General features: G+C 39.9%; 1 protein-coding gene across 3 annotated transcripts in view; it reads left to right on the top strand.

The window, feature by feature from the left end:
• The window catches only part of lrig1 (leucine-rich repeats and immunoglobulin-like domains 1), a 118,791-nt gene that overhangs the window by 43,389 nt on the left and 51,443 nt on the right, over positions 1-23,959 (top strand). The window contains exons 2-3 of one of the 3 annotated variants that reach the window (XM_072582494.1): positions 2,337-2,408; positions 4,259-4,333. The exons of 1 other annotated variant lie outside the window; for it this stretch is intronic. In XM_072582494.1, coding sequence (XP_072438595.1) covers positions 2,337-2,408; positions 4,259-4,333 — 147 coding nt within the window. Of the gene's footprint in view, positions 1-2,336; positions 2,409-4,258; positions 4,334-22,256; positions 22,460-23,959 lie in introns of those variants that run through there. One more of the 3 variants, XM_072582496.1, reaches the window with a different exon arrangement.

Raw genomic sequence — 23,959 nt, 5'->3', positions numbered from 1 at the left:
ATGGAATGAACTGCCAGAGGACATGGTAGATACAGGTACAGTTATGAAATTTAAGAGCCATTTGGACAGATATGTGAATAGGAAAGGTTTAGAGGGATATCGGCCAAACACCGGCAAATGAGACTAGTTTAGTTTGGGGAAACCTAGTCAGCATGAACGATTTGGACGAAAGGGTCTGGTTCTGTGTAGTATGATGCTCTGACTCTTATGACCATAACTCCATCTCTTTCCAGCAGCTTCGCTTTTCTGTTTTTTTTTTCTGAAGTTGTTTGACTTTCTGTATCAGCTACTGTATCACAGCCCACATTTAAATTGTTCACCTAATTTCCAAGAAACATTTTGTTCCCTGTAAACCCTTTCTTTAAAATATCCTTTTTAATCCAGAAAATATCCAAGCAATTCACTATCTTCCAATTCTTCACGTACTCTTCCGTATCCACGAGGGTTCCATTCCTAAGAATGATGAGATTCATGAGTTCGAAGCCCATTAAGAGTACAGGTTAAAAATTGCAGATATAAGTTTTGTCCATGGATGTTGAATTTGGTTGTTAGATTTTGGCATGATTAGGCAAATTCGCAAGTCATGATCTTGTAGATATAGGGGATTTGCTGTATAGTCCATAAACTTAGGTATGTACTTTGACAACTGTATTTTTGTTGAATCAGATTATAGGCATGAAATATTCCTGTGTGGGATAATCATAGGCTTGGAAACAGCCAAACTTTAAATTATCAAAAATGATCGCCCTTGCAGTCATGTGAACTACCAGCTAATGTAAATCAGATTAGTTTTCAGTTCATGACAACTCTGATTACTTTTTCCTTAATTTCAATGATATGGATTTTTCAATAATTGCAACTTGGCAGTTCAGTGTATCTTCCCATTATGATTATTTGCATTTCCATAAATTAGTAACTCTTAGTCTACAGGTTAACACTCTTGCTGGAGCAAACATGACCTTGGTTGTACTCAGCACTGAGTTCAGGTGGCCAGCCTCTATAAAGGATATTCTCCCAGGTCTGACCTCTGGAACAAATCCTACCTTTTTTTTGTAAGATCTGTGGGGTGTCCACAAATATGAAAATCCAGCTCCAAGCCTTAGGAATACAGTTCTCAGATGATATTAAAATTGACACACAGTTGTGTTGATGGTTATGGACTTCATGGTGACGCAATGTGCTAGTACTGATGTGGCAAGACTACATTACAAAGGCCTGGATTTTAAAGAAGTCAGTGGGGCATTAAGGATCTTGGATCACAAGGCCGTCTCCTTGATTGTTATTATTTTGATGATTTGACAACAGTCCTTTTAAAAAAACATTGCTGAATGATGTTTCAGTAAGTCCATTCAGACAGCAGTAGGACTTAGTTTCTTCACGCATTTGGCTCCAAATTCTAGGTAGTGAATCACATTGTATTATATCATTTGTTAGCTTATTCACTTTTCTGTTTTGAGGCATATATTAAAACATTACCAAGATTGAGTGCAAAAAAAGGCATGAGAAGTAAAAAAAATGTAATAGTTAAATGACTCCATACTTAGTGTTAAAATAGAATGCTGGATTTCAGCAATTGCTATTGGACTGACCAACTTCTCCCAGAGGTAAACAGGATGCATTTCTATAGTTGACAGTTGATAAGCTTCTGGGCTTTGTTTTTGAAGAGTGTCGGGCAAACAGTTATGGGTATGCCAACAATTGCTAACATTTGACTACATTTGGGTTTTTTTTTTGTAGCTTTCTTCAGTGTTCCTGTTCAGATCTTTCCTGATATTTTAATCTTATTAGATTTTTATTTCTTCCTCAGCAGTAAAAATCTATCCCCTTCCTTAAATTGGTTAGCTGTTCCATCATGCTCACCTCCTCTAAGGCCCTCCTTGGAGTGTGACTCCTCCCGTTGTGGTTATGCACTCTTGTTACTTTATTTTTTGGCCTGTCCATTTTCTAAGTTATTCAGTTTGAAATCCTTTGGTGTGCTGTCTCAAAGCATGTTGCTGTTAAGAGGTAAAGAAATTTGTTCGTGGTAGTGAAAATTTGAGATGCAGTTGTTCTGGCCCAAAAAAAGATTGGTGAAGTAAAATTTGCTGATGATTTGTAAGTTACTATTGAAAACACAAACAATGCAATTCATGAACAATGATTTTTCTTTTAAAGAGAAATTACTAGACTTCTTATAGCTGATTAGCTTTCTTTTGAAACAGCCAGCATAGTAGGATTTGTAATTTGCTTGAATGAAACTGCCTTACCATGCCATTGATATAGTCTTAATAGGATTATCTGAATTCTGCTGAACATTCTGTTGAACATTATCTGATTTGCATGTATCTTTTATACAGAAACCTGAGCTACAACAAACTGGCAACAATTGATCCCTCTGTTTTCACAGAACTGCACAGTCTTCGTGAAATGTATGTAATTAAAACTAATGTTGTTGTACATCTAAACTGTTTTATTTTGTTTGTATGTTCTGAAAGTAGGTTTAAATATTCTGAAATTATGCTTTTTTTTTAAACAGCCTTTCATTTATCTACTTTTTAAATGTAGTTATTTTGATTCTGAATGCAAGCAAGATTTAGCTGCCTGGCATAAGCGAACTAAATGATTAACCTTGGTAGTTCCACATTAGTAGCTGCTTATTTGCTAATGTAATAATTTCAGAAATTTTTTTAAAGACAGACATGTTTAGAAGTTATTTTCCAGTTAACAACATGTTAAAAGTTGATAAATTGAGCAAGAGGACTACAATGTTCCTGGAGCTGAAAACTTGGTTTGAAAATCAGCCGAAGTTCAAGAAAATCAACCTTTGTTTAAATTTGTTCTCCTTGTCAGATATATCCAAATTTCATTTAAAATTTTGAGGAGGGAGAGAAATGGAAAGAATTTATAAGAAAAGAATGCTTAGGACTATTGGCCTCACATTCTAATCTCTTTCAATATTCAGCTGTTGCTGTGGCAATGCTATGCTTCCTATAGGATGAAAAGCCAATATAATGTTAATGTTATTTGTTTGATGAGTGACTTAAAATCTGATATTTAAGTTACATTTCTTAAATGCTGTGTTAATCTCAGCTCAGTGTATTTTTTTTTGGTCATGAGGAACAAGAGATCATATTCTTTTGTGTATATTGCGTAAATGTGCTGTGCTAGAGCCACTCACTAAACAGTAATATTTTTATGTAATTGAATGAGTAAAGGAATAAAATCTTGATTCACTTCAAATTCTGAAGTGACTTTTCTTTTCCTTTTTACCAATTGACTTGCTTTCACTTTCAAAGCATTTTCCATTTCACTGTCTGATCTCTGTCAGCAAAATCCTTTTGTAGGGATTTTACCGGCTCAACTCTTCTGTTATACTTCAGCCTTCTTCCTTCATGGACTCGGCCATATTCAGATGGGTACCACTCTTGCTCATTCTGAAACTACTCTCCATATAACAGGTTATCTGCTGATTTCTCCCGCTCTGTTTCATTTACCTGGAAAGTTTAAGAATTTTACTGAAAGTGTTTGAATTTGGTGTATTTTTCAATACACCTAAAGCATATTTTTAGAACAGCTTCTGATATTCACTACAGAGATTTTTGAATTTTACATAATTTGATTATATGAAAAAATAAGTTTTTTTTTAAAGTGGTTGCCCATTACTGTTTGAGGAAACCCTGCTGTATTACAGCTTTTTAAATTTACTGCTGAAAAAACATAATACCATAAGATATTTTGGAGTTTTTTTTGTGTATTACAATTGAACAGCAAGAAGATGCAAGTTGTTTGTATGTTAAAACTTGTTTTTAAAAAAACTGGCTGTTAATTTGTAAACTTGGTTATTTCAGGCTGAGAATATTTTGACATTTTAACCTGTTAAACCTGCCTCCTTAATCATTTTAGAACTATGTAACTCCATAGAGCTATTTTTCTTAATGTTTCTCTGTTGCTATTGCTTTTCCTAACCATCCACCCACCTTGGACTACCCGATTATCAGCATTTTATATTTTACTAAAATGTTAAAGTGGGAAAAAAAGACTGAATTTTTTTAATGTACTGTTATTGGGTGGGTACTGATAATGATATTCTAAGTAATGTGTTTTCATACTTTTCTGAATGTGAATAAGAGGGAATGCTGACAAATAGGAGCAGAAATGGTAAGGAATGACGGTGAAGTATTGAAGCTGTAGATTACATGGCATATAATTCAGGTAATACTTGTAAAGTGAAAGGATAAAAAGGAGATGCGTCATGGATTTTGTTTATTTTCTCTTGCAGACGACTTGATCATAATGAGTTGACTGCAATCCCTGAGATAGGACCTCCTTCAGCCAGTCTTGTGTTCCTCTATTTGTGAGTCATTGCTAACAGTTTATCTGTGCTCAGTGTGTTTTGATGTCCAGTTTTTAAATTAATTTATAAGCTCATTTAAAACATGTTTATTACACTGTGACTTTACTAAAGTCTGTAATTATTCAAATTGTATTGGTACATTCGTGCAACTTCAAAGTGAAAACAGTATTTCCTTTCTTGTTAGAATTGCATCCCGGAAACTGTTCTCGCAAGGAAGTAAAGTTGGTGTTCCTTTTTTTATTAAAGACTTACTGCACACAGTCATGTTTTCTTACATTATTTCTGGCACTTATATGCATCTGATTTTCTTTCTGTGATCATCAGTTTCTGTGATTTTATGCCAATTATTTCTGCATGATAGACATTTTAAGTCATTTTGTCAGGCATTCCTATAGCAAAAACTCATGAAGCTACCACTCAAAGTGCACCAAAAGTGGCCCACTTAGCAAGATGGTTGAGTCATTATGTGTAATCCAACTACTTGTAGAATACTAGGAGTATAACTTTAGTACGGATTGCAATATCTGAAAAAAACTTTTTGTATTTGGTTCATTCAGCAGAATGGTTGAATGTTGTGTTGTAATTTGTGTTACTTTAATGGTTAATTTTGTTAGTAATGAAAAGGAAGATCTGATGACAGATTTTGAACTGTTACGAGCCAAATTAAAAAGCAGAATCTCCAAGGTAATAATCTCTGAATTACTATGTGAGCTACAGGAAAACTGGCATCCACAACCTCGTCACCTCAGGATTTCCCATCGACAGCCTCCAACCCCATAATCCAGGAGCTCTGCACTGTCCGGTTCTACCTCTTGCCCACAAGCCTGTCTCTCCGGTGGATCCATCGTTTTTGCCTGCTCCTGCCCCACCGAACTTATCTCCACATAGCGTGACACTATCATGTCCCTCTTGGTTCAGGATGTCCCCACATACAGTCAGGACACCACCCATACCCACCACCTCTATGACATTCTGTTCCCTGGCCCCCAATGCTTCATCTTCACCATAATCATCCAGCCCTGTATGTATCCATTCGCCAAGACGAAGGTCTCCAAGCCCTCTCCCGCCAACTCAGCCCGTACCCTTCCACCAATGCACTCATTGGATTGGCTGAACTGGTCGTCACCCTCAACAATTTCTCCTTCGAATCCTCTCACCTTCAGGGCAGAGATGTAGCTATGGGCCCCAGCTCTGCCTGCCTCTTCGTCTGGTTTGCGGAACAGTCCATTTTCCGTAGTTACGCCGGCATCATTCAACATGTTTTCCTCTGCTACATTGACTGTATCAGCACCATCTTGTGCTCCCACAAGGGGGTTGAACAGTTCATCAATTTGACAAACACCTTCTACCCTGACCTCAAGTTCACCTGGACCATCTCAGACACCTACCTCCCCTTCTTGGACCTTTTCATCTCCATTTCCAGGAACCTACTCAACACTGACATCTACTTCAAACCCACCCACTCCCACAGCTACCTGGAGTACACTACCACCCCCAACCACTTCCAAAAAAAACCGCTATTGCGTACTCCCACTTTTTCCACCTCCACCTCATCTGCTTCCAGGAGGACAAGTTCCACTCCAGAACATCCCAGGTGTTCTCTTACTTCAAGGACTGCAATTTCCCTCCCATGTGTTCAACAATGTCCTCCACTTCCCATACCTCTGCTCTTGAACTGCACCCCTCAAACTGCAAGAAGGATAGATTCCACCCCCCCCCCCCCAATCCTCACCTTCCACCCCACCGATCTCCAGATACAACACATCACCCTCTGCTATTTCTGCCACCTACAGTCAGACCCCACCACTGGGGATATATCTCTCCCCATCCCTTTCTGTAGAGACCATTCCCTCCACGTTAGGTCCACGACCACACCAACACATCCTCCATTCCCGGGACCTTCGCTTGCCACCGTGGGAGGTGTAAAACCTGTGCCTATATCACGCTCCCCTCATGTCCATACAAGGCCTCAAAGAATCCTTCCACATCAGGCAGAAATTTTCCTGCACATCCAAACACCTAATCTGTATCCATTGCTCCTGATGTTGTCTCCTCTACATTGGGCGACAGGATGCCAACTTGTGGAATATTTCAGAGAATATCTACGGGCCATACATACTAAATAACCCCACCACCCTGTGGCCAACCATATCAACTCCCCCTCCCACTCTGCCAAGGTCATGCAAGTCCTTGGCTACCTCCACCGTCAAATCCTAGCTGCCTGACGACTGGAGAAAGCACACCTCATCTTCTGCTTTGGGACTCTCCAGCCATACGGAATCAATGTCGATTTCATCAGTTTCCTCATCTCCCCTCTTTCCCCCCCCCCCCCCCCCCCCCAACCTTTATCCCAGACCCAACTCGGCATGGCCACCTTGAACTGTACTACCTGCCAATCTTTCTTCCCACCTATCTGCTCCGATTTATCACCGTCAGCCACCACCTCCATCAACAAGCTGGCAACAATTGATCCCTCTGTTGATAGCCTTCTTATTTCCTTAGACATCCATGTCCCTACAGTATTTCCTTAGACACCCCTTTCCCTACAGTACTTTCTTTTCAATGGTATATACTTTTGCTGAACACTTTGAAAAATTGCTTCGAAAGACCTCCACTGTTCCACCATAAAGTCTTTGCTTCTAGTCTACTTTAGCTACCTCCTCCTTCATCCTATTGTGGTCTCCTTTTTTAAGCACGGGACCCAGATATTGGATGTTATCTTCTCATTTTCCATCTGTACTCTAAACTCAATCAAACCATGACTGCTCCTTCCAAGAGAATCTCTAACTATGAGATCATTAATTATTCCTGTCTCATTACACAGGACGCGATCTAGGATAGCTTGCTTCCTTGTTGGTTCCGTTACATACTGTTCAAGAATATTATTGCGCATACATTCAATGAACTCCTCCTCGAGGCTGCCTTGACCAACCTGGTTTGACCAATCGACACGTAGATTAAAACCCCCATGCCAGCATTCCTGATGAAGAGCTTATGCTCAAAACGTCAACTCTCCTGCTCCTTGGATGCTGCATGACCAGGCTGTGCTTTTCCAGCACAACATTCTTTGACTCTGATCTCCAGCATCTGCAGTCCTCAATTTCTCTTACTTGTTAGTAGCAGTCGTACTGTGGTAGTTGGCTTTTGAGTCACCATGACACCCAGCGATCGGAGCAGTCCAGTGGTCACCTCTGACATGCCCCCCTCAGTGTACAACAGTAACCATCCTAACACCCAAACAGTGTTGCATCGGAGCATTGTTCAAGTGAGCCATAACACACTGCACTGCCCCGGAGCTGTGCAAAGCAGAAGAAGAAGACACACAATGTCTTCAGAGAAAATATAGTCACCAATACTTACACTACAGTCCATAGCGTGAAGACACAACACATCCAGACACACTGCCATACATTGAGGACATATCAGAAAAGGCGAACAGATCACCCCAACCCCTGGGCACCATAGTTGCCCACAAACCAAGTACCACACCAAGACAGCTGTTAACAAGTATAAAGGATTCCATACTCACAATCAACAGGACCAACGTTATATGCAAAATACCATATAAAGACTGCCAAAAGTACTACATAGGGCAGACAGGAAGGAAATTAGCCACTAGGGTACACAAGTACCAACTAGCCACCAAAGGACATGACCAGCTATCAGTTGTATCCATATACATGGACAGCGAAGGACACCAATTCAGCTGGGACAATATATCCATCTTAGGACAAGCTAATGCATGGGAATGTAGAGACATGCATGGGAATTCCTGGAAGCCTGGCACTCAACCCGAACTCCATTAACAAACTTCTAGAGTTAGACCTCACATACCAACCGTGAAGAAACAGAACCAGATCTTTTTGTAGATTGACAGAGGTAGTCACAAGGAAGAATTCAATGTATTCGGGGCAGTTTCTAAGAACAATATGTTGTGGATCCAAACTGGGATCAGGCTGTTTTGGATCTAATGATGTGTAATGAGGCAGCATTAATAAATACACAGACAAAAAAACCCCTAGAAAACAGTGACCAGAGCATGATAGAATTTAGCATTCAGTTTAGAGGGAGGATCTTGGTTTGGAAGCAACTATACAAAGTTTAAATTCAAAGGAATGAGGGCAAAGCTAGCTGGAGTGGACTGGAAAAGAGGTTTAGAAGCAAAGATGCAATGGCACATCTTTTTTTTTAAAAAAACAAGTGGCTCACAGTAACTTCATATATCCTCGTGAGAAAGAAGGATTCTAAGAAAAGGATAAGCTATGGTTGACCATGGAAGTTAAGGTTAGGATCAAATTGAAAGACAATATATGCAATGTGGCAAAGAGTAGTGGTAAACCAGAAGTTTGGGAAAGATTAACAAAAAAAGAGAGAAGATAATCTTTGAGAGTAAATTTACAAGTAACAGCAAGAGCTTCTTTAATGTTGGCCTCTCTCTTCCTTTTTATATATTTAATGTAGATCCCTTCAAGAACAAGGCTGGGGAAATGATAGGGAACCAGGAAATATCGGAGGATTTGAATAAATATTTTGCATCACTCTTCATAGTAGAAGCCAATAACAGCATTCCAAAATTACTAAATAATCAAAAGGCAAAAGAAGGAGACCTAATTAACTACTACGCAATCAATAGAGATAAAGTGTTAGGGAAGCTAATGGAACTAAACACTTCCTCTGAAGTAGGGGCATTGGTGTTCTTTCTTGATTGTAGCGCTGACTTGGATAGACTAGGATAGATTGTTGGTGACATGTACTCCTAGGAACTTAAATCTGTCTACCACCTCAACCTCGTCACCCTTGGTACAGACAAGCACGTGTCCTCTACTCCATCTCCTGAAGTCAATGTCCAGCTCCTTCGTTTTTCTGACATTTGGGGAGAGATTGTTGTCTTTACACCATGCCATGAAGCTGTCTGTCTCTTTCCTGTACTCTGTCTTGTCTTTTGAGATATGGCCCACTATCCGGTGTTGTCATCAAATTTGTAAATGGAATTAGAGCAGAAGTTGGTCACACAGTTGTGAGTATATAAGAAGTGTAGTTAGGGGATGAGTATGCAGCCTTGTGAGGCACCAGTGTTGAGGATTACTTGTGGAGGTGGTGTTGTCGCCTATCCTTACTGATTGCAGTCTGCTGGTCAGGAAGTTGAAGATCCAGTTGTAGAGGGGGAGAACAGAGTCCTCGGTCTCAGAATTTGGAGATATTTAGTTGAAATTATGGTGTGAAGGCAAAGTTAATAAATAAAATAAATAAATGGAATGTTGTCTTTATATTCCTTTCCTTGTGAAATAAAATGATGAGATTTTGCTACATCTATAGAAGGCATCAAGGAGGCTATAATTGGAATGCTATGAGCACTTTTGGGTCCCTTTTTCTGAGGAAAGATGTAATGGAAAGAGAGGCAGTCCAGGGAAAGTTTACTGGACTGATCCTAGGTGTGAAGTGCGGTTGAGTCAGTTGGGCCTGTACGCAGAGTTTAGAAGAATGAGGAGACCTTATTGAATCCTGCAAGATTCTTTGGGACTTGACAGGATTGGCAGTTACACCGGCACCACCCCCCACCTGTTCCTCCGCTACATCGATGACTATATCGGTGCCATTTCGTGCTCCCGTGAGGATGTTGAACAGTTTATTAAATTTATCAACACTATCCACCCCGACCTCATTCACCTGGATGATCTAGGAAACCTCCCTCCCCTTCCTGGACCTCTCCATCACCGTCTCTGGTGACCAACTAACCAAAGACATATACTACAAGCCCACTGACTCCCACAGCTACCTAGACTGCACCTCCTCCCACCCTACCTCCTGTAAAAACACCATCTCTTATTCTCAAGTACTCTGCTCCGCCGCATCTGTTCCCAGGGTGACCAATTCCACCTCAAAGTTCCAAATGGCCGCCTCCTTCCACGATCGCAACTTCCCTACCCATGTGGTTGACGATGCCCTCCAACGTATCTCCTCCACGTCATGCACCCCCGCCCTTGAACCCCCCCTCCTAGTGCAACAAGGACAGAACCTCCCTTGGTCCTCACCCTCCACCCGACCAACCTCCGCATACAAAGCATCATCCTCCGCCACTTCCGCCACCTCCAAAAGGACCCCACCACCAGAGATATATTTCTCTCCCCACCCCTATCAGCATTCCGAAAAGATCATTCCCTCCGCGACTCCCTCATTAGGTCCACACCCCCAACCATCCCGCACCCACACTCCTGGCACCTTTCCCTGCCACCGCAGGAAGTGCAAAACTTGTACCGCACCACTCCCCTCACCTCCGTCCAAGGCCTCAAGGGATTCTTCCACATACCTCAGAAATTTACCTGTCCCTCTACCAATGTCATCTACTGCATCCATTGCACCTGGTGTGGTCGCCTCTACATTGGGCAGACAGGATGCCTTCTTGCAGATTGTTTCAGAGAAAATCACTGGGACACTCGCACCCACCAACCCCACCGTCCTGTGCTTGAACACTTCAACTCTCCCTCCCACTCTGTCAAGGACATGCAGGTCTTGGGCCTCCTCCACAGCCAAACTATTACCACGCAACGCCTGGAGGAGGAATGCCTCATATTCCGCCTTGGGATCCTGCAATCACACGGGATAAATGTGGATTTCAACAGCTTCCTCATTTCCCCTCCTCCCACATTATCCCAGTCCCAAGCCTCCAACTCGGCACCGCCCTCTGGACCTGTCCATCACTCCCCCCCTCTGACCTATCACCTTCTCCCTCACCTTCGTCCACCTATCGCTTTCCCAGCTACCCACCCCAAACCCCCCTCCCATTTTATCTCTTAGCCTCATTCTTGATAAAAAGGGTTTATGCCCGAAATATTGATTCTCCTGCTCCTGTAATGCTGCCTGACCTGCATCCTGCACTACACTCTGAGCTCCAGTATCTGCAGTCCTCACTTTCTCATAGGTCTGGGCAGGTCGTTTCACCTTATGGGTGAATGTAGGCCCAGAAGGCATGACCTCAGAGCAAGTAATCATCCAATTAAGACCGATGAGGGGAAATTTGTTCTCTCATGTCATTTTCAAGGCTGCCAGAAACAAAATTTTAATCAGTAAGAGAGTCCAGCATTATGGGAAGAGGAAGGCAGGAAAGTAACATTTTTCAATTGTAAAATCAGCCATGGTCTCATTGACTGATGAAACAGCCTAGATAGGCTAAATGGCCTACTTCTGATCATATCTTAACATGTTATTTTGGATTTGGTTGCTGTTTTAAATTTGAAACATTATTTTCATACTTCAACATTTCTTCATCCACTAGAGTACAGCAGTTCGAAATTATTTTTTAAAATGTTTTGAAATAAAGTCTGTTGCTGTAGAAATATTAGCTTAATCTGTAAGTATTCTGTGCTTATGTACACAACAGATAACCTGTTGCTCTGTCTAAGAGCTCTTGAATGGTTTGTGGTACAGTACATACAATTGGGCAAGTTTACTATTTATCACCTCTGCTTACCTGTATTTTCTTTTGAGAAGTTTAATAAAATCAATTTAAGAAATTCAGCAAAGAGCGCTTGGCAGAGCAAACCTATTGATTAAATATTGCTGATGTATATTTCAAATCTGATTTGTCTTGGCATAGGTTCTATTTTCTGTAGGCAGAACTGCTAGGAAACCCTGCCTCTTATTCAACTTTTTTTAGTAACTGATCATGGTCATCTCTCGCTCTCGCTTTCTCTCTCGCTCTCTCTCTCCCCACCCCAACGCCCAACACCTTCTAAAGAGCTTTCAGTGTTGTAGACTTAAACTTACACATCGGAAGTTTCTCCCAAAATCTCTCTCTCTTCAGTATTTCTTCTTAATTTGAGATTTTTTTTTTGGCTAGTGTGATGCAAACTTTTAACATTTCAATTACGCACTGTCAACTTCAGATACTCCATGCCAATGATAGAGGATTCAGTGAAGTTCCTTTACACTCATTCCCATAATTTATTTAACACCTAATCTCAAGAAATCTTCAACTGCAATGTAATATTGTTCCCCAGTTCTCAGCTGCAATGCTGTGTAAGCCTTGAGATTTTTCACCAGTGCTAAGTTGGAACCAGTTTTGTGCTGTTGCCAGTACTGAAAATAGATTGAGACTGTGTGTCGTCAATTTCAAACAGGACTTTTACAGCCAAGAGAAAAGTGAATTTTTACCCCTTCAGTCTGTGTGGAATTTTAACCTGTTCTTTGGTGCTGGTACATAAATAACCAACCTGTTATAACTAAAGCCTTTTAACATCTATGCTGTCAGTCAGCTCATCTAGTTCCCGTTATCTTTTTTTCTATATGGTGTACATTGGAATATTTGTGCTTACTGTCATGCTTCTATATCTTTCTGCTGTGGAATGCAGGCAAAATGGTCTGAGTAGTTTTTGTCACAATCAAAATTAATCAATCACCATCTGTGGTGGTCTTGCTGCACTTCATTAAGCAGTAAACATAATTCCTGATATTTATACAAGTGGGCATCAGTTGTTATAATGTGCAAGGGCAAGGAGAGCTTGATGAGTTTAACAACAATAATTAGTGGGTTTTTTTCACTGTTTCCCATCCAGTTGCTGTCCAGTTTGAGAGGTTGTATAGCTACTGAATGGGAATAATTGCATTTTGCGACAGCAGAAGTACATAGTGGTGGGCTCAGTGCAATAATTTTATGTGTGGGGAAAAAGGGATAAAATAATAGATCTGCTTGAAGGGTTTAAAGAATTTTGTTCTTCCTAGTCCAAAGTAGTACGGGCAAGGCACTTAATTAGTAAATTTGGCAGCCTACCGTTACATTGTCATACTTCCTGATCTCTGGGAAACAGCCTGCAACTCTTAAATTTAAACAGCTGCCAAATTTGAGGCAAGGGGCCTCTTTAAATAGTACAATTGTAGACTTTCGTGTGTGATACTTGATGTACCCTAAACCTGTAATTGGACTGGAAGTAGGTGTGTTTGTGCCTGATTGAAGAATCATTTTTGCTACTTAGTTTAATCTAGGTAATTTAACAATTTTTGTGGATTTTTTTTACAACTTTAGAAGTATGTTTTACTAACTTTCTGCTATGTGCAATTATAATTTGAACTGAACAACATTTTAACAGTTTTATTATCAGATTTGTATGTGTTGTATTGGGGCAAAATACTTTATTGATTCTGTTTTGTTTCTCTGATAATATTCCATCTTGGAGAAAGTGAGGACTGCAGATGCTAGAGATCAGAGCTGAAAAATGTGTTGCTGGAAAAGCACAACTGGTCAGGCAGCATCCAAGGAGCAGGAGAATTGACATTTCAGGCACAAACCCTTCTTCAGGAATGAGGAGGGTGTGTCAAGCAGGCTAAGATAAAAGGTAGGGAGGAGGGACTTGGAGGAGGGGCGTTGGGAATGTGATAGGTGGAAGGAGGTTAAAGTGAGGATGATAGGCCGGAGAGGGGATGGGTGCGGAGAGGTCGGGAAGAAGATTGCAGTTCAAGAAGGTGGTGCTGAGTCCGAGGGTTGGGACTGAGATAAGGTGGGGGAAGGGGAAATGAGGAAACTGGAGAAATCTGCATTCATCCCTTGTGGTTGGAGGGTTCCTAGGCGGAAGATGAGGCGCTCTTCCTCCAGGCCTCCAGGCATGGTCTGGCGATGGAGGAGGCCACCCCCTCCCCCAAGTCCCTCCTCCCTACCTTATCTTAGCCTGCTTGGCACACCCTCCTCATTCCTGAAGAAGGGCTTGTGCCCGAAACATCAATTCTCCTGCTCCTTGGATACTGCCTGACCAGCTGTGCTTTTCCAGCAACACATTTTTCAGCTCTAATATTGAAGCTTGTATGACTTTAGATTGAGAAAACACTCAAATGGTAACCATGGGATTAGTGAAACCCAACAGCACTGAGGTAAACAATACACTATTTGTAAAAAAAAAAGTTATAATCATGGACAAATCTAATTGCTCTTAATTGTTCTGGTAATAATAGTAATACTTTGAGTAGAATTTTGGTTATCCCAGCACAGACTGGGAAGCCACAGTGGAATAGGAGGCAAAGTTCCAAGAGATGTAAGGATACAAGCAAAATGTCTATGTCCTTTTCGCATCACTACTATTGGTGCAGCCAGGTATAAGCATGTCTGGTGCCACTTCTGGCTCTCCCTACTCCCTGCGCCTCAGGGTGTGGGGCAAGAACTGAACTTCAGTCAATACCTTAATGCTGTTATTCTTGTCTTCTGCTCTCTTATTGGTTTTAAGCAATTTTGTGTGATATGGATGTTGCTAACAAGAGCAGCATTTGTTGCGCATCCCTAATTGTCCTTGTCAGCAATTGAGAGTCAACCACCTTGCTGTCTGGAGTCACATGAGGGTTGACCATGTGAGGACAGCAGATTTCCATCCTTACAGGACATTAGTGATCTAGATAGGCTTTTCTAACAATCAGTGATTATAATTTCCTGATCACCAACTGCCATGGTGGAATTCGAGTGCATGTCCCAGAACATTAGCCAATGCCTCTGGATTACTAGCTCATCGTTTCCTCATAGCTGGAGAAAAGTAAAATAAATTATGATGATACATCATGTTTCATGATTTCACTTGCGTAGTCAATTTCATATTCAACATGAAACTCAAAAATACAGTTTGACCCTAACAGTCAGTGATGGTGTTATGCTTAGATATGCATGGCATGGATATGTTTCAACTCCTTCCACCCTGTGCATGGGAACAATTTTTCTACATTCAGCCCATTGAGCCCATGCATAAATGCGGATGCCTCTAACATTTCTCTTCATATCATTTTTGTTTCCTGGGCAGTAACCTACTCAAAGCAATAAAGCTGTGAAGTTCAGTTGGTTAGATATTGATACCTTTTCAGTTTGAGCAATGACATGCAATTCCCTGGGTGGACAATCGTAATAGTTAGCAAGTGATTGCCTTTTTCTGTACCCTAATAGAAAACGAATGTTGTTGCAAAAAATATACATGTGTTTGTGAACAGATCAGCCAGTACTTGTCAGCAAAGGTGTGGGATAGAGATGCTCTGTGTAACCTGTTCGTCTTCTCCTCATCCACTCTTCCTTATCATTGACTATTTTCAGTTTTATTAATTTGAAACAATTTTCATGGATATCTAATATTGGGCAAGAATTGGACACCTTCGGTGTTGTATCATGGAAAAATCTTGCCATGCAACTTCTTAAAGCAGGAAGATTTTTGTTGCACATGTGGAGTTATTCGTTGTCATGATGCGGCCATCTATTTGGTTCACCAGACCACCTCACTGCTGGACACAATCATTATTCTGCAAAGCAACATCTAAATTTGATACTAGTTAATTAATCTGGAAATTTAATGTTCTGTTGTGGATGCTTGAGATTGGTTCAACCTACACAACTAAAATGGTGTGAAGAGCTCGGTCATTTACTTAGTAAATTTCATTTCCTGTTAGTGGCAGTTCTGTTGACCTGAGGAAAAGTTTGAAATGATATGTCAATATTCCTTCATTTTCTTTGGGCAGCATCTTTGCCATTCATTGCTGTTAGGGGAGAAGAGTGAGGAGACATAATTTGCCGAATGGTAAGACCCTACCATGAAGGATTGTTACAATAGCTGTAACTAAACTTGACAAGTCCTTTATGATTAAATGTCTAATTGGAATTTTTTTAAAAGGTGAGTCTAATGTAAAGGACAAAAAAGTATTTTAGCTTTTCATTTAAAAAAAAAAATTGGTTTCTGAACAGTCGATTACCATAATTAATTATCTTTTCTCTTTCTGTCCTTGTTTTCTGAATATAAATTGCATCTGGTGCCTGAGGATGAAATTGTGTTTATTGGAAGTGACTTCCAGAATGTTGAGATGTAAAGTGGAGTGGGTAATGAGGCTGATTTCCTCACACAATGTTCTGACAAAATTTATAGCTGACTTTTATTATTCATTACATTTTATTTAGTGTTGCTGTATTGAATGCAGACAAGAAGCAGAGGTTGAGACGGCAGCTCATGTGAAATTTCACAGGCATAATATAATAGAGTACAGGTGGCTAGTGTACGGTGCCAGACATGTCGGATGATACTCCAGGATTGGGAATGTTGTAAGTTACAGTCTAAGTCTTGCACTCGGTATGATCCTACAGATTGCTCAAAACTAATACCTTTCCGTCTAATTGATTTTAGTAAGTATTACAAGTATTTGCACTGGAATTTTAATTTCTGAAATCTCCCTCCTCGTCAAAAGATAGTTCTTTATATTGTAACCCCCTCAAACCGATTGAATGGCCCCACATTTTGTGGAGGATTGGAAATATTAAGCAATCTTAAATATCTTTTCTAACACTGTGATGCAATAATGGAGACTTCACAATTGATCCTTCCACTTTGAAAGCATCTATGTACCAGTTCTTTTTTCCTTAGTTTTTGTGTGCAGGCTAGTATTTATTGCTTATACACCAGTGTTCATATGTGCACACACATCGCATGCTTTTTGGAAAGCATTCAGGATTAGAAAACATAATTTTATATGCTGAATGAAATTTTGTGTTCCAACATTGCCCTAGCAAATACAGACTACCTTGGACATTTTTTCCTTGCCCGAACAAAACTGAGTTCTTGGAAGAGTTAGTTTTTCAAGAACAATTCTAGATGAGCTGCAGAGATGTCACCACACCTGGGCCAATCGGGTAAAGACATCAAATGGCTTTGCTAGCAATGCATTTCTTTCATGAAATAATTTTTAAAAATCTCATTTACTTCAGCAAAAGAATGTCTGTAGTAAGGAATTTGAGAATATGCTCTATAGGATTTAATATATAACTAAAGTAAAAGCATGTTTATCATGGAATAAGAAGGCTAATACTTCTGTAAATACAATTTTAGAGCTGAATTAAAGAAACCTAATGCAAAAAAATTACAATTATCTTCTGAACAGGAAAAAAAACTTATAATTTTATTCACAATGCAAATTTGGGTGAGTTAGGTGAGTTTTTATTTGATAAATGAAGTAAAATGGGCTGAACAGCATCCCAGATTTCTGTCTGTTGTGTAATAACTGTTTATTAATGAACACCTAGTAGGACTATTGGCTTTGCAGATTTGAGATTTTCTTGTTGCAATTTGCAGATTCATTGACATTACAATTTTGAGAATTAACTTCTTATTTTGGACTATTTTGGAATATTGTAGCTGTCAAAATTAATGTTTATTAAATTTATTGAACTGTAGTATTATCTTGGTTTTAACACTTAATAGAATCAATCTTGGGAATTTTTGTTCTGTATGCTATACAAGTATGAAGAAAGTGACTTTGGGATTTGATTTTTAATTTTGTTTCATTCTGCAATTGTGAAGTCTCAAGATTATTTCTTCCAAAACATCTTTTAATTCCCACAATAACTGAGAGGATGCTCATGGGGTGACAGCACTAAAAGTGTAATTCAGCATAATTTGCATATTAGGCAATGATGGAATTTTGGTTCTGCTTATCCAATTCACCCATTTGATCCTGGCTTCTCCTAGTTGGATTCCACTTGACATGGCCTCCCTCAATGGTATCTATGTTTTGTATCTCTCTTGTGTAAAGAAGTGCAGGCCAAACTCTTGAGAGTTCGATGAAATATACCAAAAATGCAAGGTTGTGATTAAAAAGGATGAGCAACTATACATTTTAAATGATCTAAAATGTTGATGGCATATGATCACTCTGTCAGTTTAGGCTTTAGTTGACACAAAGTGAAAGCTAGGTATTCTCTGATTTTGGGGTGGTGGGATGGGGGTGTTTTTGAGAGAAATAACTGACGCATGTAGCTTCACCCATTTGGCAAGCAGTTAGAGAATTAGATATAAAAACAATTGTAGATTGTAATTCTGAAACGTCATATTTTGAGCCATTCGCTATCAAATACAGAGCTTTGCTGCGTATTATAATCTAAGTAACGATAACTAAGGCAGACATTGTCCACGCGTGTCGAATAAATTATACAGGAATTACTGTACTGATTTTAGTGTTACTTTTTACTTAATTCCAGTGCTTCGCTCTTCTAGAATGAAATGAAGCATAAACTTAGATTATAACTCTTCAATTTATTGTGTTAAACTTACCTTTGCATAATGCTTTTACAACCAATTAACAAATCTCTCATCATTTAAAGTACATTTGGTTGCTAAACAATTCAGGGAAATCTAAGTAAAATAAAAAGAGTCAGTGCTGGAGAAGCTCAGTGGGTCTGGCAGTATCTATGGAGGGAGAGAAACCGAGTTCATGTTAGTCTAGTATGACTTGTTCAGAAATCCAAAAATGTTAACTTACCTCTTTCTCCACACTCTGCCAGACCTGATGAGGTTTCTACCAGTACTTTGTTTTTATTTCAGATCTCCAGGACCTGCAATACTTTGCTTTTATTTTACTAAATTATGTAGTTTGATTTAACTAAAATTATGCCATTTTGATGTTGTTTCCTGTTTCTGACAGTTATTTTGTTTCCAAAAGTATCGATTCTTTCTCTTCAATCGATTATTTCTTTATTGCCTTGGGCAGGTTGGAAAACTTCTTGTTTTAATGTTAACTTGCTTATCAGATTTCTGTAGCTCTACAATAATCTTCTGGCAATGTTTTATTGTTCACTTGTATTATATATCTTATTGCAGTCTTGATTGTTTTGTAAAAATAAAAACTATTTAAACTTATGACAGTGTGAAAAAACTAGCTATTAGAGGGAAAAATCAATGGCTTGGTGTTCATACCATGAACTTGCACATGTTTATTTGTTTCTGTTATTGAAGGTGGGCTGAGGGAATGCTTTCACTTCTGTTTAATGGTCTGCTTGTTTGTAAACAGTATATCAATAACTAATGAATGGATTTCAAAGCACTTAATGCAAATGATTTGGACAGAGAGAAAATTAATCGATTTTTGGCGACAATGTGGAGCTGGATACTGGAATTTTCTACAGTATCTGTTGACATTGAAAGATGGAATAAATTGACTTTTATATTTTAACATCTATGTTAGTTTACTTTGTTACGGCTGACAAATATGAACTAAGTTTTCAGACCAGGATATTAGATATGCATTGGTCTTAAGCCTCAATGAAATGGTAGGTCCTAATATGTTTTTTTTAATTTCAGCTTTGTAGTTTTAGTCAGTCCAAGAAAAGCTTTAAGCAAAAACTGTAATTGTAATATATTGAGTTAACACATTGAGGTTACGTGCTATACTGGGTGCCTTCTTATGGAATGTGCAGTTAAAGGATTATTTTGTTGTGACAGCATATACATATTGTATCTGTCTTCCTCCTATAGGAAGGATGTTCTGAAACTTGAAAGGATTCAGAAAAGATTTACGAAGATGTTTTCAGGGTTGGGGAGTTGGAGCTATAGGGAGAGGCTGAATCGGCTGGGGCTGTTTTCCATAGTGCATTAGAGGCTGAGGTATGATCTTATAGAGGTTTATAAAATTGTGAGGGGCATGGATAGAGTAAATACACAAGGTCTTTTCCCTGGGGTAAGGGAGTCCAGACTAGAGGGCATTGGTCTAGGGTGAGAGGGGAAAGTTTTAAAAGGGACTTAAGCGGCAACTGTTTCACGCAGAGGGTGGTTTGTGTATGGAAATGAGCTACTGGAGGAGATGTGGAGGCAGGGGACAATTACAGCATTTAAAAGGTATCTGGATGGGCATATGAACAGGATGATTTAAAGGAATATGGGCCAAGTGCTGGTAAATGGGGCTAGATTAATTTAGGATATCTGATTGGCATGGGTGAGTTGGACTGAAGGGTTTGTTTCTGTGCTGTACATCTCTATGACTGCATAACTCTAAGTGGACTTCAGGTTAAATCACAAACAGCCTTATATTGGAGCCATATTTGTTGTGTGACGTCTTGTTGTTTTTTTGTCTAGCTTACAGTCTTTTATTGGGCCATTATAAGTTTTTTTTTTTAAATTTTATCAAGTAGAAGTCTCCTTTGAATGTATTTTAGAACTCCATTTTCATGTTGGCTACTGGGAGTTTTATTAGGGTTCAGTTTGGGAGTGATTTAGTTATTTGGAAATATAGGTTGCGCTTCTCCATTTTGTAACTAAAACGCGGTGTCAAGCAGCAAAGATGGCATTTCAAATGCCAATGCCTGGGTTGAGTTCCCTTGCTTGATTATCCATTTTACATACCATGCAATAGAGCAAATCAAATTATGTGGTGAATAAAAAGAAAGTGGCATCATAGTGGCTGAGTGGTTAGCACCGCTGCCTCACAGCGTCAGGGACCCGGGTTCGATTCCAACCTTGGGCGACTGTGTGTGTGAAGTTTGCACGTTCTCCCCATGGCTGCGTGGGTTTCCTCTGGGTGCTCTGATTTCCTCCCACAGTCCAAAGATGTGCAAGTTAGATGAATTGGCTTGCAAAATTGCCCATAGTGTTCAGGTATGTGTAGGTTAGTTGCATTAGTCAGGAGTAAACGTAATGTAATATGGTAGGGGAAATGGATCTGGGTGAGTTACTCTTCGGAGGGTCGGTGTGGACTCGTTGGGCTTGACGGCCTGTTTCCACACTATAGGGATTCTATGATTCTATGAAGATTGAAGGTTTGTACGCAGTTTTAAAGGCCAACTGGGCACCACTTAACATTCTGCTAGCCAGGGTGCTTGGTGTAACTTGAGGTGGTTGCTCCCAACAGACTTCAAGAAACAAGTTACTTCCTAAATTTAGTGATTTTTTCCTTAAGTCTGTTATTGGATGGAGTCACTGATGGAAGGGATAACCTTTTTCTGATGGATGGCACCAGGAAGCCAACCCAACAACCTTCTGTTACTTAAGACCAAATAGCATTGCAGGTAAGTGGCATTGTCCTTCTCCAAAGGAACTAGCTCCAATTTGCACAGAATTGAATGATATCCTGTGCACCACAAAGATTAGTGGCACTATCTTCTCTACACTATCTCACTCCCAGAGGCATCACTTGCTCTCATTCTGTCACTGCACGGGCATCTCACAAAAACCCATGGCCAGCAAGCCTCACATGTATGTGATATATATTGAAGGGCTCACAGCCCCCATTTTATACACTTAAACAATTTGGGTACTGTGCTTCCTCGGGTTATGTATGTTTTCCAAGCGCTTCTGCTCACATTGTTTTCACACTTAAGTCTTCACTTTACCTGACTTCTGGACAAGGTGGCAAAGGGGACCAAGGGTACTAAACATGAAAATCCTTGACTCCATTGAGCAAAGGGCAATACTGCTAGCTCGAAGACTAGGACCATTTTTTGTGGTGACGGAGTGAACGGAATTGGCCAGCAGCCATGCACTTTGCACACTGCTCAGAGGTGCATGCAAGAAAATATTGGTCTGCATAAGCTATTATGCATTTTCACAAATTAATTTTTTCTTTTACTCTTCTGTAGGCACTAGTGGCACCCCGTGCAAGAGGCTGCAGCCCTAGTCTCAGTGCCAGTACCACCTCTGAGGAGTAAGCCTTTGAAGCATCAGAGGACCCATCAATCAGGCATTCACCTGCATCTTCCACTGGCACAATCATCTTAGTGGCTCTTGTAGCCAAATTAGACTTGGGAACACAATCTAGTGAGTGCATCACTGACCTGTCTCTCCAGCTCATGGATGAAGAAATACTTAAGGTCTTTGATACTTGGAGTGTCGGAGACCCAGACTCCAGCTGAGTGCTGTCCAGCACATGTGACTCCATACTCTATTGTAAGTGATATAGTCAACTTGCAGAAAGAGTAAGGGGAACTTCAGAACCAGAGGGCCTTGGTAGACTAGAATGAAAGATGGAGGAATCCCTCAATGATCTCACTACTGCAGTGGCCGCATCATGCGAGTGCTTGAAAGAAACACTTTTTCAAGAAAAACTCAAGGGATTGCTGGATATATACTTAGACTTGCACTGCTATATTTTTCAAATTATTGGTGCTCATGGATAAGGCATCTCAATCTAGGTGGTGTTGCTGCTTAACTCAAATGAGAGAATGAACAACAGATTACTAACCTTGCAATTTGTTCTCCTGACACTCGAGGTACCCTGCCCCTCCACCTCCTCTGTCCCAGTGAGTCCATTGCCTTCAACAGCTCAGGTCAAGGGCAATGACTCTGCGGGAAGTCCTAAGCAGACTGGGTTTCCTAGGCCTTGAGTCCAAGGAATGTCCACCAAAGTCTTCAAAGTCACCAGGTATATCAATCCTTTGGACGTGTCTACTACTCCTGCAGACGTTGGACCTGTGCCTGGACTCTTAGAGAGAGGGAAAATAATCCCTGAGGGTACATTGATGGCACAGGCATTTATTCTTTGTAATCTGTACTTTTGTAAATCTGTATTCACTTGCACTGTTCTAATATTTGTATTTTAATGCTGACAATAGAAGTGAGAGTCCAAAGCATCTATTATCAGCAAAAGAATGTGCTTTGTTTCAATTGCCACACCTTAGTATCTTTGTCATAATCTGCTAAGTGGGTTACTGCAGATCCCCTCATTTGTTAGGGAGTCACACATGTAATTGGGGGATTGCAGCCTCATTCCTGATAAAGGGCTTATGCCCAAAACATGGATTCTCCTGCATCTCGGATGCTGCCTGACCTGTTGTGCTTTTCCTACACCACATTCTTGACTCTGATCTCCAACATCTGCAGTCCTTACTTTCTCCTCTAGATTGCAGTCTAGATGTGACAGATTATATTTGGGGGCACTGAACGTTACAGTAAGGTGGAGGGGGCTTGGGATGTCCCATTGATAGGTCCTGCACATGCACCTTAGGGTGGTTTTGGAGAAATCTGTCATATATCCATAAGTTCCAGGAAGGAAAGATCACTCTAGTGTCTGGTCCAGGGCAAAGTTTGCACACATGCTTTAGCTTTCACAGGGGTGAAAGTCAGCATTTCATTGCATAGATAGGTCAAACCGAAGAATGCTTCATCCATTAGAGTGTGGACTTACAGCAAACAGAAGGCTGACACCAACTATGCAAATAAAAGATCAACAGGAACAAGAAAAATCTCAAATAGCAATGCTGCAGAAACTCCGCTTGTTTAACAGTATCTGTTGAGAGGGGGGAAAAGCAGTGTTACCCAGCATGATTCTCTTGTTCATTTCTAAAGTCAAAAAATAATGTTGGGAATAGTTAGTACACTCTAAAACAGTAATTATACTTGATCAGACTATTAAACAAAAAGTATTGATTTTAAACAAAAAAAATATGGAATTTTTGTCTTGCTTTGTATGAAAAATGATCACCATGGCAAGTTTGAGATGAGTTTATAGAATGCACCAAATTAGCCTCCATTAATATTTTGTGGTGCTGCTTTATTGTTAGTCAATCTTGGGTTCATGTTGTGTAATGTAGCAGGGTTACTTGGCTAAGGTATGGTCAAAATAGCAGGGGGAAACATTTAAATAATCATTCACAATGTTTACTGAAAACATATTTCATTGGAAAACAAAAAAATTTGGCACGAAAGACACATCTGTGGACTATTTAAGAATTTGAGGTAGTATTTGATTTAAAAGGATTGGTTTAAAATACTGCCAAAAAAAAAGAATGAGTTTGAGGATGGGAGACTTCTAGAAACCAACCAAAGAGTGTCAAAACATTGATTTAAAAAGGAAAAAATAGTGAATGAAATTAAAAAAGCTGGTAAAAACATTTGTTTTAAGTTATAAGGTAGCGAGGTAACT

The sequence above is a fragment of the Chiloscyllium punctatum genome, chromosome 12, assembly GCF_047496795.1.
Source record: "Chiloscyllium punctatum isolate Juve2018m chromosome 12, sChiPun1.3, whole genome shotgun sequence".
Taxonomy (NCBI): domain Eukaryota; kingdom Metazoa; phylum Chordata; class Chondrichthyes; order Orectolobiformes; family Hemiscylliidae; genus Chiloscyllium; species Chiloscyllium punctatum.
Note: the sequence above shows the minus strand (reverse complement) of the source record. Positions and strands in the feature narration are given on the sequence as shown.